We start from the raw sequence: 14925 nt of genomic DNA on the forward strand, positions 1-14925 counted from the left end.
CGTGGTGATGTCACGGTTCTCTAGTTCTCATATAGACTCAGTACTCAGCGTGGTGATGTCATAGTTCTCTAGTTCCCATATAGACTCAGTACTCAGCGTGGTGATGTCATGGTTCTCTAGTTCTCATATAGACTCAGTACTCAGCGTGGTGATGTCATGGTTCTCTAGTTCTCATATAGACTCAGTACTCAGCGTGGTGATGTCACGGTTCTCTAGTTCTCTTACAGACTCAGTACTCAGCGTGGTGATGTCACGGTTCTCTAGTTCTCTTACAGACTCAGTACTCAGCGTGGTGACGTCATGGTTCTCTAGTTCCCATATAGACTCAGTGCTCAGCATGGTGATGTCATAGTTCTCTAGTTCACACATGCTCAGTGTGCTGTAATGATGTAATTACAATAAGGTATATAAGGGCTAAGAAGGACTGGAAGGGAGACATTCCATTTTTGGCCAAGCCCCCGGCGGCTCTCCTTCCTCCTGCCTCCTGCACTCACATCAAGGCTGGTCCCAAGGGCCTCCAGACAGCTAGCCCGAACACTACAATTCTCATGTAAGCCGTCCCATAAAAGCCCCAGAGATGCCTCGTTTGTTTTTTTGTCCCTGTGCCCAGTGCCCCCTCAGTGAGAGCCAGAAGTAGCACCGGCAGCTGCCTGTAAAGCAGCATGGGGGGCCAGGCTTTGGGATCTTGGGACTGTGCCGTCCTGTCCCGGCGCCCCGGCTCGGCCCCCGAGGCCTCTCTCTTCCCCCCTCCGCTGCCCTCTCCAGAGCAGCCCTGGCCCACCCCAGGGTCTGGCCGGAGCCGGCCTGTTGGCCCTCAGAGCTCCGTGCTGCGCCTGCGTCCATACCTGTCGTTTCCAGCCCAAGATGAAAGGCAGAGGGGTGAGTACGGCTGGCGCGGACAGCGGCCCCTGCCCTCTCCCTGGGGGCGCCTCCCTTGTTTACACAACAGAGCTGCCGGACTGTGTTCAGGAGCCTGGGGGCCGCTCCCAGGAGGGAGCTTTTGCCTTGTGCCCTCAGGTTTTGGAGGCCTAGAGTAGCCTGGGTAGGGTCTCTCTCCTTGGGGTGGGGGAGCAGGGAGAGTTGAGCACTTGAGCTGGTTGGTTTGTGTTAACAGGTAAATCCTGTTCCTGGCCCGGCCGGGCTCAGGGGGAGCTTCCCTGGTGCGTGGCGTTCCCTCTGAGATCTTCTGTTAAGCAGCTGCGCGTCAGAGCCCGCAGCAGCCCCTGGAGCCGGCCCAAGCCCACAGAAGCTTCACTAGAGATGGCAGGGGGCAGAGGGCTTGCCCTGGGAGCCCAACCTGGAGCCCTGGAGACTTAGCTGCTCGTGTGGTAGGGCCCTCGCTGCTCCCTCCGTGCGGGCGAGCCCCTTTGTGGCCCTGGGCCGGCCGCCGAGAGGGGCTGTGGTCCGACCCGAGGGGAAGGCGTTCTTCCTAGCCACAGGTCGTGGTGTGGGCGCGATTCCCGGCTTCCAGGCTGCCTGTTGTGGCTCCGCCTTGGGGGCAGGGGCTCTGGCCGGCCTGAGGAGGCAGCCCGGGGCCGGGGGTGTCAGTGGATCTGCTTGGTTTAGGAGCCATGTTCCCCAGGAACACAAAGTGACCCCGAGGCTTTGGCGGGTCCCCTTCCCCGGGTCTGTGGGAGCCCAGAACCAGCGGGTACGGTTCAGTCAGGCACTCCCTGGTCAGACAAGTTTGTGGCGCCTGAACCTGGAGGGGGCCCATGGTGGGGAAGGACCTGTTTCTTAGCATCGAAACAGGCAGCACACTGCGGCAGTGAGCCTCCCTTTGGAACCAGCAGAGCGTCCCTCGGTCTGGCTTTCTATAAATTGGGGAGAACAGTCCTGACAGCACCTTTCTCACGTGACTGCCCCCCCCAGTGCCGGGGGAATGGGGCAGCCCCGGAGCAAGGGCCCCAGCGGTCTCGGCGGGGGCTCCTGAAGGAGCTCCCGTTCATGTGCCCCACACCTGCTTCCGCAGAAACCAGAGCCTCGCTGCTGGGCCGTGGCTGGTACAGGGTCGCTGCCGAAGAGAGCCCCGGGCCGGGCCGCGCGTGGTCAGCCCAGCTAGTGGGCCTTGTCTTATATACTAGTCCAGAGGAGAGAGGCCGGCCTCCCGGGGATGGAGCCATCCTTTGAGACTCTCCGGGAGGATGGAAGCACCTTCTTCCCGTCCGGGTCTCTGAGGGCTTCTCCCTGGCCTTCCTGCGGGCCCCAGCTGTCACCTGCTGTGGGGGGGGTGCATGTCTGCCCTCAGTGAGTAAAACTGGCAGCGGTGGGGGGTGGCCTCTCACCTGCTCCCTCCCTGCACTGGCCGCCACGCCGAGCCTAAAGTGCCTGTGACAGACGGAGGCCCTGCTGACCCCGTGCACACGTGCACACACACTCTCGTGCAGGGCACGCCCTCCTGTGCACAATATGCAGCACACACATGCACACCTGTGCAGTGCACATGTCCATACAGATGCACACACACCCACGCAGCACACACATGCACACTGTGCAATGCACATGTCCACACATAGGCACACACCCCTGCACAGCCTACCCAGGGCACATATATGTGCAGTGCTCACAGCAGCACATACACATGTGCACACCCCCCCATGCAGCCCATATATACACATATACAAGTTCAGCACACACATATGCGCGCACACCCATGCACACACACATGCACACACACGAGCAATGCATACAGTGCACACATGGGCACATACCTTGCAGCACACACATGCACAACCCTGCAGTGCGCACACATGCGCATATGAAGATCCTGCTTTTCTGCACGGCTCCTCTCTGGAGCTCAGTGACCCCCTTTGTAAAAAGAGCCGGCTGGTCTCGGTTCCTAAGGTCCCTTCAAGCCCCAGAGCTCATTTTTTGCACGGCACTTCCCAAGATTGACTTCAAACTCAGGATGTTCAGAACTTTTCAAAAGGAAGCTGAAAGAGGAGGACGCCGACTTGCCTCACCTGCGGCTTTTTTCTGTGCTGCTGACTCTCCTTATCAGCCGCTTCAAGACCTTGAAGCTCTCGAAGAAGCCCCATGGCCTATGGCCGCCTGGGCCCGGCCCGGCGCTCCCTGGCACGCCCTTCCTCGAGCTGCCCACAGCCCACCCACAGCTCCTGTTTTGCAGTGACTCATGTCTGTCTGTTGTCCTTCTGCCCTCAGAGCTGCCAGACCCCAGGGGCTCGCCCGCCACCCTGCCTGCGGCCATCTATTGGCCGCAGCCACGGCGTTTACAGAGTCCTTGCACGGGCTGTTCTGGAGGACGGCAGCCACTGAACCTGGGGGGCGTTGACGAGTGGTTTGGAGAGGAAAGGGCCATGGGGGCCTCCCCTGGTGTAATATGCTGTCGGCTCCAGAAACTCTCTGGTCTAGAGGAGAGACTTCTTCCTCCGGAGAGCCGCCTCAAGTCTGGCCCAGACAAGACTCTCACAGTGCCTCCCTTTTTTATCCTCCCAGAGAATGGGCGTGGGACAATGCAAGGGCTTCTGGGGAAAATGACTTCAACCAATGAACTTGCTCCTCCCCAGGCGTTTGTAGGAGTAAAACTCCCCTAAAGGCCAGAACTAGAGAATTGTCAAGTACCGACTTAGCACTTAGTAAGAACTTATCATCTCCTTACCTCATTAGCACTTAGTAAGAACCTAACACCCTGGTTTGAGTGGGGGGACCTCATTCCTGAGGGTCAAGCCTTCCCCACCGGTCAGTCTCTCCATGTGATCAGGTATTTTATATACCTATGTACCCCAGGCCTCGTAAAAGTTTCTTGGGCTTGTGAGTGAGAACGTTTACGAAGCCCTGCGAAAAGCTACACGGTAAGGACAGTTTGGCGGGCGGGAGTTAGGCCGGGGAAGCCTGTCGTCAGAGGAATAGCAGATGCAAAAAAAGGGCCCGGGGTGGCCGCAGGTGCTGGTGCCAGCGCCAGCCTGCCCCGGTGCTGGGTACGTGCGCTGGTGGAGGGACTTGTGGTTCCCTCCCTCGCCGGGTCTTGCTGTACCGAGATTGGGCACAGGGGGTCGCTGCTCTGACGATCTGACCAGCGTGAGCCTCGTCTGACCCTTCTCTCCTTCCCCCGGGTATTCGGACACAGCCTCATCTTCCTGAGCTGCCTGCCTTCTCAGGCCCACCTCGTCACCTCTCCCCCTTCCAGCTTTTGGCCTCTCTTTGGTGTCCGCTCCAGGCTGTCATTGCCCTCCCCAGCTCCCACCTGAGCCCTTTCCCAAGTGTCTCAGACCACGGGGACCTCCCCTTAGCACGGACCTCTCCTCCCCACGTGTCTCAGCCCTTTCCTTTTGCTGACTTTGGTCCCTGGTCTATTCTGTATGTGGGGGATGCCCCCAAGCTCCGTACTGTAGAGGTGCCCAACACCCACATAAGTAATTAGGAGGCTCCTACATTTTCATGGACTATTTGTCCTTTGCCCACTCCCGGGAGGGCTCAGCTCAGCATCTTCCCTTTTCCTCCAGTACCTACGGCATTAGCCCTTACCGGCTCAGGGCATGGCCACTGACTCTCCCTACCAGTGGGCTTTGAGATTCAGAAAGTGTTAGGATTCTTACAAGGTACTTATGGACTTAGTTCACACCTTTAAAGGAGTTCACTCGTTGGTTCACACATTAGACTTCGCACCTTTAGAGAGCATAGAAAAGGGCAAGCCGGCTCTCTGAGAGGAGATTCAGAGCCAGGATTCAGTGGGGAGATTCACAAGTCTAAAGGAAAAGCCTGCTCATGGACCTCCAGGAGATTCAGAACTAGGATTGACTTCTGGGAGATTCACAAGGCAAAATCCCACAATCCCACACTCTTGGAGATTCAAAGTCAAGATTCATTCCCATTTCCACGTTTATGCTGGCTGGAGACCTTGAGAGGCTGAGGCTGAAGCTGGCTGGAGAGATTGGGAAAGAGCTCTCGGGGAACCAAGGAGAGAGACAGTCCTCTAAGAAAGCTAACCGGGCCCAGGAAAAGATTCAGGACTTGGAAGGAGACAATAAAGGATCTGGACTTTAGCTCCTGGCTGCATTTGGGATTATTGAACTGAACTGAAACTAAGGCTGCCTCCAGAAGGTCCCCAAGAAACTTGCTCCTAGAGAACAATTACAATTTAGAGAAGAGAAGCTCTGAAGAGACTGACCTGAAGAGAGGAAGGAAGGCCTCGGGGCTTAGGGGCTTTCTAGATCCTGCCCATGGCCTCTGACCCTGGAAAGGAGGCTCCCCCCAGGGGATGGGAGGCTGCAGGCCAGCTGTGCAGGCTGTGTGATTGTGACCTCCTGAGGTGAAGACTCCCTCCATTCAGGCAGCTCAGCTCCATCACCCTTTTGTCATGGGTGGCCTTGGAGGGCTGCCAGGATCCTTGTAGACCAAGGAAAACAGGGCCCAGGTCCTCAGTGCCACGGCAGTCCTTGGACTAGAGGCCGCCTGGCTTCTGATCTGGTCCTCCTGCTCCGGTGCCATACTGCCTCTTCCTGGATTGTCAGGGACCGGCAGGTCTCGGGCTCAGAGAGCGCCAGCCCTCCTCTTGAAGAGTAGGACGCTTGAGCCCCTGCAAGTGAGCTGCATTTGCCTACAGGCACAGTGTCAGGGACAGCACTTCCAGCCAGGCTTTCCTAGTGACAAGCCTGGTCCTAGCGATGGTCTCTGTTGCCATGGTAGGGCCCGGCGGAGAGGGCGGGCAGCAGAGAGGGATGGAGGGCAGTGTGAGGAGTGAAGCAGGGAGCTCTGAGAGGGGAAATGTGGCAAAGCGAAGCTGGTGAGCCCTCCGGGGCTCTGGTAGACCTTGGCTGGCTCTCGCCTGTTTCATTTTCCATTGAATCCCATCTTCCTCTTCCCTATGGCCAGGTAACAGATAGTATCCAGCATCCATCAGAGCGGCTCACTCGTCTCCTAGATTGGGATTGGGGTCATTTAGCATAGTGTGACTAACGATTTTTACTCATGAGTTTTGTTTTTACTTCACCTGAATTTCTCTTTGGGAATCTTCCAGAATAGATTAGAGAAACATTTTAGAATGTTTCTAGACATTAGGAAAATGTCTTAGAAAAACATGACTTCTAATAGTGATTCCTTTAAAAAGAGGAGAAAGGAAGGAAAAATGGCCTAGAAAAAGCAATCAACAAATTGAAAGAAACAGATGTTAGATTCAGTGTTCTATGCCCATGAACCTCCCGCTTCTTCAGAGGAAGTGGAGTGCTGGGAAAAGACATCTTATTTGTCTTCTTCGGGCTAGCCTCGTTCTTGAAAAAAGCGATGGAAACTGTACCCTCAGCAAAGCCGCAGGCTGCAAAACCAACCCATTATAATGAATAGATTTCCGTAAAGTAGCAATAATTTAGGAGATAGTAATAGAAAAAGAAGTCCCATTCAAAATAAATAAAAAATGCATAGAATATTGGGGAGGCGATCGAGATCTACTAAGACACACTTATCATTTGTATAGGTTCAATGAAAAGCAACTCAATAGGAGAAATAGTCAGTGTTCATGACTGGGTCTTGCCAATACCATCGAAATGACAGTACTACCAAAGTTAATGTGCACACTTAATACTCTACCGTTCACCTTATCAAAGGGATGCCTTTCTGCAGCAGACAAAAGAATACGAATTTGACTTGGAGAGAAACTAGAGATGTAGAGGATCAAGGAAAAGGGACTTCAGAAGGTACAAGTGAAGAGGAATAGCTTTTTTCAGATCCTGAGCCATGTTTTAAAGCAGCAATCAGAATTGTATGGTACAGTGAATAACTTGAAAAGGAGAGCAATGGGACAGGGGAAGAATCAGCAAAAAAAAATTTTTTTATTAATTTTATAATTATAACATTTTTTGACAGTGCATATGCATGGGTAATTTTTTACAACATTTTCCCTTGGACTTCTTTCTGTTCCGAATTTTCCCTCTTTCCTTCCACCCCCTCCCCTAGATGGCAGGCATTCCCATACATATTAAATATGTTATAGTATATCCTAGGTACAATATTCGGTGCAGAACCGAATTTTGTGTTGTTGTTGTTACAAAGGAAGAATTAGAGAATCAGCAAAAATTGACCCAGTAAACCAGGATTTGGTTTAAAAAAAAAAAAAAAATCATACCACGAATCACCTAAAGTCAAAAGTCCCTTCTAATAAGTTCTGGGAATGTGGGAGTAGTCTGCGAGGAATGAAACCCACATCTAATGCCCTATGTCCCAATAAAGTTAGACTCTCTGAGACGTGGAGTTTAAGAGAGGGGAGGCCGGTACTCTTCACAGCTTTGCGTGGAGGTCAGTTCTTAAAAGAAAGGAGAGAAGCCATTTCCAAAGATAAAAATCACTTTGATATGAACCAGAAAAGCTTTTCACCATCACATTCACCACATCCGGAATAAGGCGGGAATCATCTGGGATGTGGTTCTCTTAAAGTGTTAGACATGGCGTGCTCTTGAATTGGATTTCCTTCCATCGGTGTGGAAGGCGGAGCGGCCTTGTTCTGGTTGGCCACTGAGAGCAGAATTGGATCCCGGAGGCAGTGACAGGGAGGCAGCTTAAGCTGACCAGAAGATCTGGGATGAGCAGGAGGACTTGGAGAGGTCTTTGGGTCAGGCATGCATTGGACTGAATCCCGGGCTTCCAGGAGAACCTTGGAGAGACTCAAACCTGGAGCCCGGAGGCCCCAGAGTATGATGTTCAGACTCCGAGCCTGCTCTTGCTGTGAAAGGGACACCGGGCCTTTTGTGTCCTCCTCTTCTCTGCCAGATTCTTTAATCAGGGGTGGACGGGGGCAACTGGGCAGCACGGCCTATTGAAGAGAGCCCAGACCTGGGGGGCAAATCCTTCTCCCCAGAGAAGGGCAAGTCGTCCTCCTCTGGGCTCGTTTCTGTCATTCGGGATGGCAGGGGTCCCCCAAGGGTGCAGCCAGGTTGGGGTCTCTATCCTGGGGGTGAGGCTAGGCTGATGAGAAGCCCGGGACTGGCTCTTGGGGTCCCTGGGATGCTTGTCCTGGGGGACTGAGGTTTCCAGCCACAAAAATAAGGAACATAAAACTGTTACGGCCAAGGCACCTGATGGCTTTGTGGCAGCCTTAGGCAGCGGATGGGCAGGGGCTCGCAGACAGTCCCAGATTGGATCCCGCGTTCGCGGCCCAGACGGGTTGCAGGGAAATAGCAACTGGTGCAGTGTTGAGACTGTGAGGGGGAGGCAGCCTCTGCAGGGAGGCCATCAAGTAGGTCTCAAGTAAGCTCTTAGGACATACAGAGCAGGACCCTGGGAGGGAAGGCCCGAGGTCAGTCCTTATCACGGCTACATTTCTCAGCCTGTTTCCTCATCTGCAAATAGGGATGATAATAGCGCTACCCCGTACCCCTGGGTCCTTGTGAGGTTAGAGATGTGGGCAAAGCACTTGGCAGACCTATGTGGGCACCATGCAGGCTGGCACGGGGTGCCAGCTGAGGACCCTAGTGAAGTGACTGGCAGGGGGCTGAGGTGCCAGGCGAGGTGGATGGGGAACAGTGGCGCCCCATGGGGCAGGGCCCAGGGAGGGACTGGGTGACCTCTAAAAAGGTGAGCAGTGCGGCGCCTGAGCTGACCAGAGGTGGGCGCCCCCCCCCCCTTCCCCCCATAGGAGGCCTGGAGATCACTGACTCCCTGTGGCAGCGGCACACGTGAGCCAGAGACAGGCCAGGGGGAGCAAGTGTCAGCCCAGGGGAGGCGGCAGGCCGGCCCACCCGCTCTCCTTTCCTTTCAGGTCAATCAGGGCGGCATGACTATGATGTCCTCCCCGTCCCCTGTCCAGCAAGCCCAGACCCCCCAGGCCATGCCGCCGCCCCCACAGCCGTCTCCCCAGCCCGGCCAGCCTTCCTCTCAGCCCAACTCAAACGTCAGGTAGGCTTCCACCACTGGGCTCCCCATCTTGCCCGGCCTCTTTAGCTCCCCCAGCCCTGGCCGCCCGCCCCAGCTCCCCTCACATGGAGGCGCAATGTCCTCTTGTCTCTGTGCAGCTCGGGCCCGGCTCCGTCTCCCAGCAGCTTCCTGCCCAGCCCTTCTCCGCAGCCATCTCAGAGTCCGGCCTCCGCCCGGACCCCACAGACCTTCAGTGTTCCATCCCCTGGGCCGCTCAACACCCCCGGTGAGTCCTCCCGGGCTGGAAGTCGGGGCTGGCTTGTCCCTGGGAGGCGAAAAAGACTGCCTCTGAGTCCATCTCCGTTGGGTGGCCAGACTGTCAGCTGAAACAGGAATGTGTGGGTTCTCCTGTTTGGTTTTGGGGTATCATGGGGGCTTGGCCAGCAGGCGCCCCCACACAGGTGGAGCAGGCCTTGAGTCATGGGCCCTGGAGCTTATTCCAGCCAGGAATCGGGAGCCCAGAGATGGGCAGGAGGCCCTGACTGGGGGTCCCAGAGTCTCTGCTGCTGCCCCACCCCAGGCCATAGGGCCCCCCAGGGCATGAAGGGGTGAGCCGCTGTCCAAAGCTTCCGCAGCCGAGCCTCCCCGGCCCCCCCACGCCATCCTGCCCTTGGGCTCCATTTCTCACAAAGACCGTCTGCCGAGCCCAGGCTTTCTCAGGCAAATATTAAGCCTGTGCGGTGTGCAGCGACTCGGTCCCCAAATGGGGTGACTAATGACTTGTGGTTGGGCTTCTAAGGAGCACACGCTGTCCCGGAGAGGAACAAGATGCCCTCGCAGATAAACAGGATGTTCTTCCTCCTCAGCCCAGCGCCCGGGAGGAATGCCGAGGGCCGGGGGCTTGGGGCCGGGGGCCGGGGGAGGTGAGGAGGAGAGGGAGCCGCTGGGAAGCTCCAGGAGGAACATCCTTCTCTACGTCCCCCATTCGCAGTGAACCCCAGCTCGGTGCTGAGCCCAGCCAGTTCCAGCCAGGCCGAGGAGCAGCAGTACCTGGAGAAGCTGAAGCAGCTGTCCAAGTACATCGAGCCCCTGCGGCGCATGATCAACAAAATCGACAAGAACGAAGGTGCCCTGGCCTGTCCTGCCTGCGGTGGGGGGAGGGGAAGGGACCGGAGGCTCCGGGGGGCCCCTCGCCCCTGCAGAGGTTGGGCTCAGGCCCGCCTCGGCCCGTCCGCCTGCAGCCTCCAGCCTCCGGGCCGGTCATGGGTCACCGGGCTGCGGGCGGGCTCATGGCTTCTGCTCTTTTTCAGAACGGAAGAAGGATCTCAGTAAGATGAAGAGCCTGTTAGACATTCTCACGGACCCGTCCAAGCGGTGAGTGGTGTCCCTGGGCCTCCCCTCCCCCCCGGGCCTGCAGGAAGCATTCAGGGCGCCGTGCCTGTCCCCCTTCTGCCTGAATGAGCTTAAAGGGTTTATGGGGTTTTGTTTTCATCCCAGACAGAGTCAGTGTTTGAGGAATGAGTTCCTATGGGTCGGTGGTCTTAACCTTGTCCTGGACCCTTCAGGGGAAGCCCCTGGACCCTTTTCCACACTAAAATAAGATCGGGGATCACAAAGGAAGCCAAATATAATGAATTACAGTTATCAAGGTCTTTTTGGAAGAGACCCATCACTGCCCCTCTAGCACCCAGAGCTCTCAGCACCCCGTCAGAAGTCTGCAGTTTAGGGAACTCCGGGATCAGGAGGCAGGAGGCTTCGGGGTGGAACCTCTCTTTGTCCAAGCAGACTGAGACCGGCTGCCGTGCATCTGTGCCCGGCGGCTTCTGCTTGTCGTGTGGCAGATGTGTAGGGACCCGCGGATAGCTGTGCTGGCCCCCTCCCTCACCATGTGCTGAATTCATGCTCGGTGCACTCACAAGTCGCTCACTTCCTTCCCCCCGGCCCGCGTTCTCTCCTCGGGGGCTGGTTGGCCTTGAGGTTGGGTGGGAGTGCAGGGAGGGTCCGGTTGTCTCTTCATCATCCGCGGGGAGACGGTGTGCAACGATGAGGCTCCGGGATCCGGGCGGCTACATTTCTAGCTCCATTCACGTACGTGGGCTCAGACTCAGGGTGGGCTTCTCTTGTCCCAGGTGTCCCCTGAAAACGCTCCAGAAATGTGAGATTGCTCTGGAGAAGCTAAAGAATGACATGGCTGTGGTGAGTGGGGAGTGTGGCTACAACAGGCGGGGCCAGCAGACTTGAGGGAGGTGGGGAGACCAGGCTTTTCAGGCAGCGAGAAGTATAGTGTCATATAGGCCTTATATTTGTTAATGAAAGGGTTTTTTTTCTTAATCTTTCCCCACCAAACCTGGAAAAAGGAAAAGCAAAGCCCGTGTAACAAATGAGCGCAGTCATACACTGTTTTGTTGTTGTTGTTTTTTTTTTTTTGCTTTTTGCTTTTTGCTGAGGCAATTGGGGTTAAATGACTTGCCCAGGGTCACACAACCAGGAAGTGTTAAGTGTCTGAGGCCGCATTTGAACTCTGGTCCTCCTGACTTCAGGGCTGGTGCTCTATCCACTATAGCGCCCCCTAGCTGCCCCATATACATTTTTTAAAAGGTGAAAATGGGATGCTCCAATTTGCATCCAGAAGCTTGTTCTCTCTCTGGATGTGGATGGCATTCTCCATCTCAAATCTCTTGGAACTGTCTTGGATAATCCCATCTCTGAGAAGAGCTCGATCTGTCATGGTTGCTCACCCCATAATCTTGCTCTGCCCGTGTTCAGTTCCTGAATCAGTTCCGGAAATAGACGTTTCTTCATGAATCACGTTGAGAGAAAAATCAGAACAAAAGGGAAAAACCACGAGAGAGAAGAAAAAAAAAGTGAACATAACGTGTTAACGCTCAGTCCGCAGAGTTCATCATTTCTTGTAGAACAATAATATTCTATGACATTCATATCCCACAACTTCTTCAGCCATTCCCTGGCTGATGGCATCCCCTCGGTTTCCAGTTTCTGGCCACTACAAAAAGGGCTGCCCCAAACATTTTGGCACATGAGCCTTTTCCCTCTTTTGTTATCTTTGTGATTGTCCAGCTGCTATTTATTTTTTGCACTCTGAGGTGCAATTTTGTCTTGTTTCTGGGGAAGTCCAGAGAGCTTGGGATTTTCTGACCTAACGGCCATATTTCCAGAATCTTCCTCCCTTGCTCTTGGTTTTAGAAAAGTTTCATTTATTCCTGTGCTGTTTTAAAAGGAATGGCTGTTCTATTTGTCAAAAGCCATCTCTGTGGCTACTGAGATAATTATGTGATTTTTGTTGCTTTTATTATTGACGTGGCCAATTGTGCTGATGTTGTTCTTCCAACTCTTTGTGACCTCATGAGTAGTTTTCTTGGCAAAGGTATGGAGTGACTTGTCATTTCCCTCGACGACTCATTTTACATATGAGGAAACTAAGGCAAACAGGGTTAAAGGACTTGCCCAGGGTCACACATCTGTGTATATGAGGCCAGATTTGTTTGAGACCCGTCTTTCTGACTTAAGGCTCTATCACTGTGCCACCAAGCTGTCCCTAATGGTCATGACAGCTTTCCTAATGTTGAACTAACCCTTAAAGGCTAGTATGAACTTCAGCCTAGTCCTAGACTCTGTGATCTTTGTGATCTCTCACAGGAAACTTCTTTACCATTTTCCCTCAGTATTCATTAGGAATAGCAATCTGAAGTTTTCTGCTTTTTTCTTCCCGTGCCAAAGTCCTATCTGTGTCCTAGAAGGAATTTGCTAGGACTTCTTTACCTAATTTTCCAAACAGTTCACACAATTTGAGGAGGAATTCTTTTTTTTTTCAGTGTTTGGTAGATTCGGGAAACTCATTTGTTTCAATGGTTTGTTCAGTTTCTTTTTCTAAGATGGAGTCTTTGGGGGCAGCACCAGCCCTGGAGTAAGGAGGACAAAGAGTTGGATGAACACCATCAGCACGATGGGCTATATTAATAATAAAAACAACAAAAATCACGTAATTATTCAATAGAGACAGAGAGGGCTTTTGACAAAATACAACACCCATTCCTACGCCAAATTCAGTCTTAGACACTAAGTAGATATGGGATCCTGGGCACATCCCTTAATCCCAATTGCCAGAGAAAGAGAGATATAGGCTGTTTCTTTTGATTTTTATCTGGGCAGGTTTTATTTTTGTAAACATACATCCATTTCATTTAGATTGTCTCTTTCTTGGTATACTAATTAGAGAAGGTAGCTCTTAATAATTGCTTTAAATTTCATCTTTGTTGGTGGTACATTATCCTTTTCATTTCTGAGACTAATCAGTTAGTTTTCTTCTTTTTTAGTCAGTTGTTTGTGTATTTTATTGTGAGTTTCCTCCTTAAAATCAGCTCCTTCTTTTATTTATTATGGGACAACTAGGTGGCTCATTGGATAAAGCACCAGAGCTGGAGTCAGGAGGCCCTGAGTTCAAATGTGATCTCAGACAATTCACTGTGTGACTGTGGACAAGTCACTTAATCTTGTTTGCCTCCGTTTCCTCATTTATAAAATGAGCTGGAGAAGGAAATGGCAAACCACTTGAATATCTTTGCCAAAAAGACAACATTTTATTAGTTCAGTGAGTTGTTTTTTTTTTTTTAACTTTCCATTTTATTAATCTCTCCTTTGATTTTCAGGATTTCCATTTTGGTGTTTAATTGGGTTTTTTGTTTTTGTTTTTGTTTTTTTCTATTCCTCTTAATTGCATGAATAATTCATTTATCTGCTCTTTCTCTTTTTTATTGATTTAAGCATTTAGAGACATAAATTTGTTGACCCTTTTGTGTTTTTCCGGACTCTTATGTTTGAGTTTCAAAGTTTTCCCACAGTTCTTATCATTTCTTCAGTAATGCTTGGAAGTTCTGTTTCTTTTTCCCTGTCAGGTTATACTTAGTTTTGCTGCATTGGTGGTTCTCAGTTTTCCCCCCATTCTGGAGTATCCTGTTCCATATTCTTTGTTCTTTTACGGCGGTGACTGTTAAGTCCTGTGTGAGCCTGATCGTAGCTGCTCTTTCCTTCCAGCAGGGTGCAGTATTTTTCTTTGGACCAGAGTCCAAAATGACTGGATTTTGGCCCTGACATTCCTAAAAAGTTTTCTTTGGAGATTTTTTCAGGAAGCAGCAGGTGGAATTCGTCTCTGGTTTGCCCTCTGGAGCTGGGCATTGTCTGTTGAGTCTTTGAACTCTGTTATGGCGTTTCTTGTTGCCTCGGGATTTATTGGTTTGCTTGGCCCATTTCTGATTTGGGGGAAGTTTATTGTCTGGGTGGGATTTCTTGTGTCCAGAGGTGGATTCCCTTTTCATTTCTTCCATAGTTCACTTCATCCTCTGAGATGAGAACGACAGGCCTGGTAGGGGAACAGCCGGGTAACGTGAGAGGAGGAGCATTGGGGGAGACAGCTCTGGGAAAATGCTTCCGGGTTTCTTTTTAGTGGAATAGAGGAAAGGCTCTCTGCCAGAGAAGTGGGGGAGGGGCTGCTATGCTGGACAGTCCGGCGGGGCTGTTGGAAAATTGCCTTGATGCAGTGAGAGTCCGGGAGAGATGTCACAGACAGTCAGTGTTCCAATAGGCAGAGCTTGGGGAGTTTTCTCCAGCTTCATGTCAGGAAGGGCCATGAGCATTCTGTGTCCCCTCCCCAGCCCACCCCTCCTCCACCTCCCGTGCCACCCACCAAGCAGCAATACCTGTGCCAACCCCTCCTGGACGCCGTTCTTGCCAACATCCGCTCCCCAGTCTTCAACCATTCTCTGTACCGCACATTTGTGCCGGCCATGGAGGCCATCCACGGCCCTCCCATCACGTAGGTACCGGGGAGGCCGAGGGTCCGTGTCTCAGTCCCAGACGTTGGGCCGGGGCCGGGGGGAGAGGGCGGGGAGCGGGGACTTCTCCTGGCCAGCAATGGAAATGTACTCCCCCCCCCCCCCAGAGCTCCGATCATGTCCCCTCGAAAGCGGAAATACGAGGATGATGAAAAGCAGACGATCCCAAACGTGTTACAAGGAGAAGTGGCCCGACTGAACCCCAAGTTCTTGGTGAATCTGAACCCCTCTCACTGCAGCAACAATGGCACTGTGCATCTCATCTGTAAGCTAG

General features: G+C 52.9%; 1 protein-coding gene across 5 annotated transcripts in view; it reads left to right on the forward strand.

Annotated features, from left to right (window-relative positions):
* Positions 1–14925, forward strand: part of MED15 (mediator complex subunit 15) — an 82566-nt gene that overhangs the window by 64781 nt on the left and 2860 nt on the right. For all 5 annotated transcript variants that reach the window (XM_074291827.1, XM_074291818.1, XM_074291837.1 and 2 more), the window contains 7 exons: positions 8708–8844; positions 8961–9088; positions 9794–9928; positions 10113–10176; positions 10932–10998; positions 14472–14632; positions 14759–14925. In XM_074291827.1, coding sequence (XP_074147928.1) covers positions 8708–8844; positions 8961–9088; positions 9794–9928; positions 10113–10176; positions 10932–10998; positions 14472–14632; positions 14759–14925 — 859 coding nt within the window. The remainder of the gene's footprint in view (positions 1–8707; positions 8845–8960; positions 9089–9793; positions 9929–10112; positions 10177–10931; positions 10999–14471; positions 14633–14758) is intronic.

The sequence above is a fragment of the Sminthopsis crassicaudata genome, chromosome 1, assembly GCF_048593235.1.
Source record: "Sminthopsis crassicaudata isolate SCR6 chromosome 1, ASM4859323v1, whole genome shotgun sequence".
Classification (NCBI taxonomy): domain Eukaryota; kingdom Metazoa; phylum Chordata; class Mammalia; order Dasyuromorphia; family Dasyuridae; genus Sminthopsis; species Sminthopsis crassicaudata.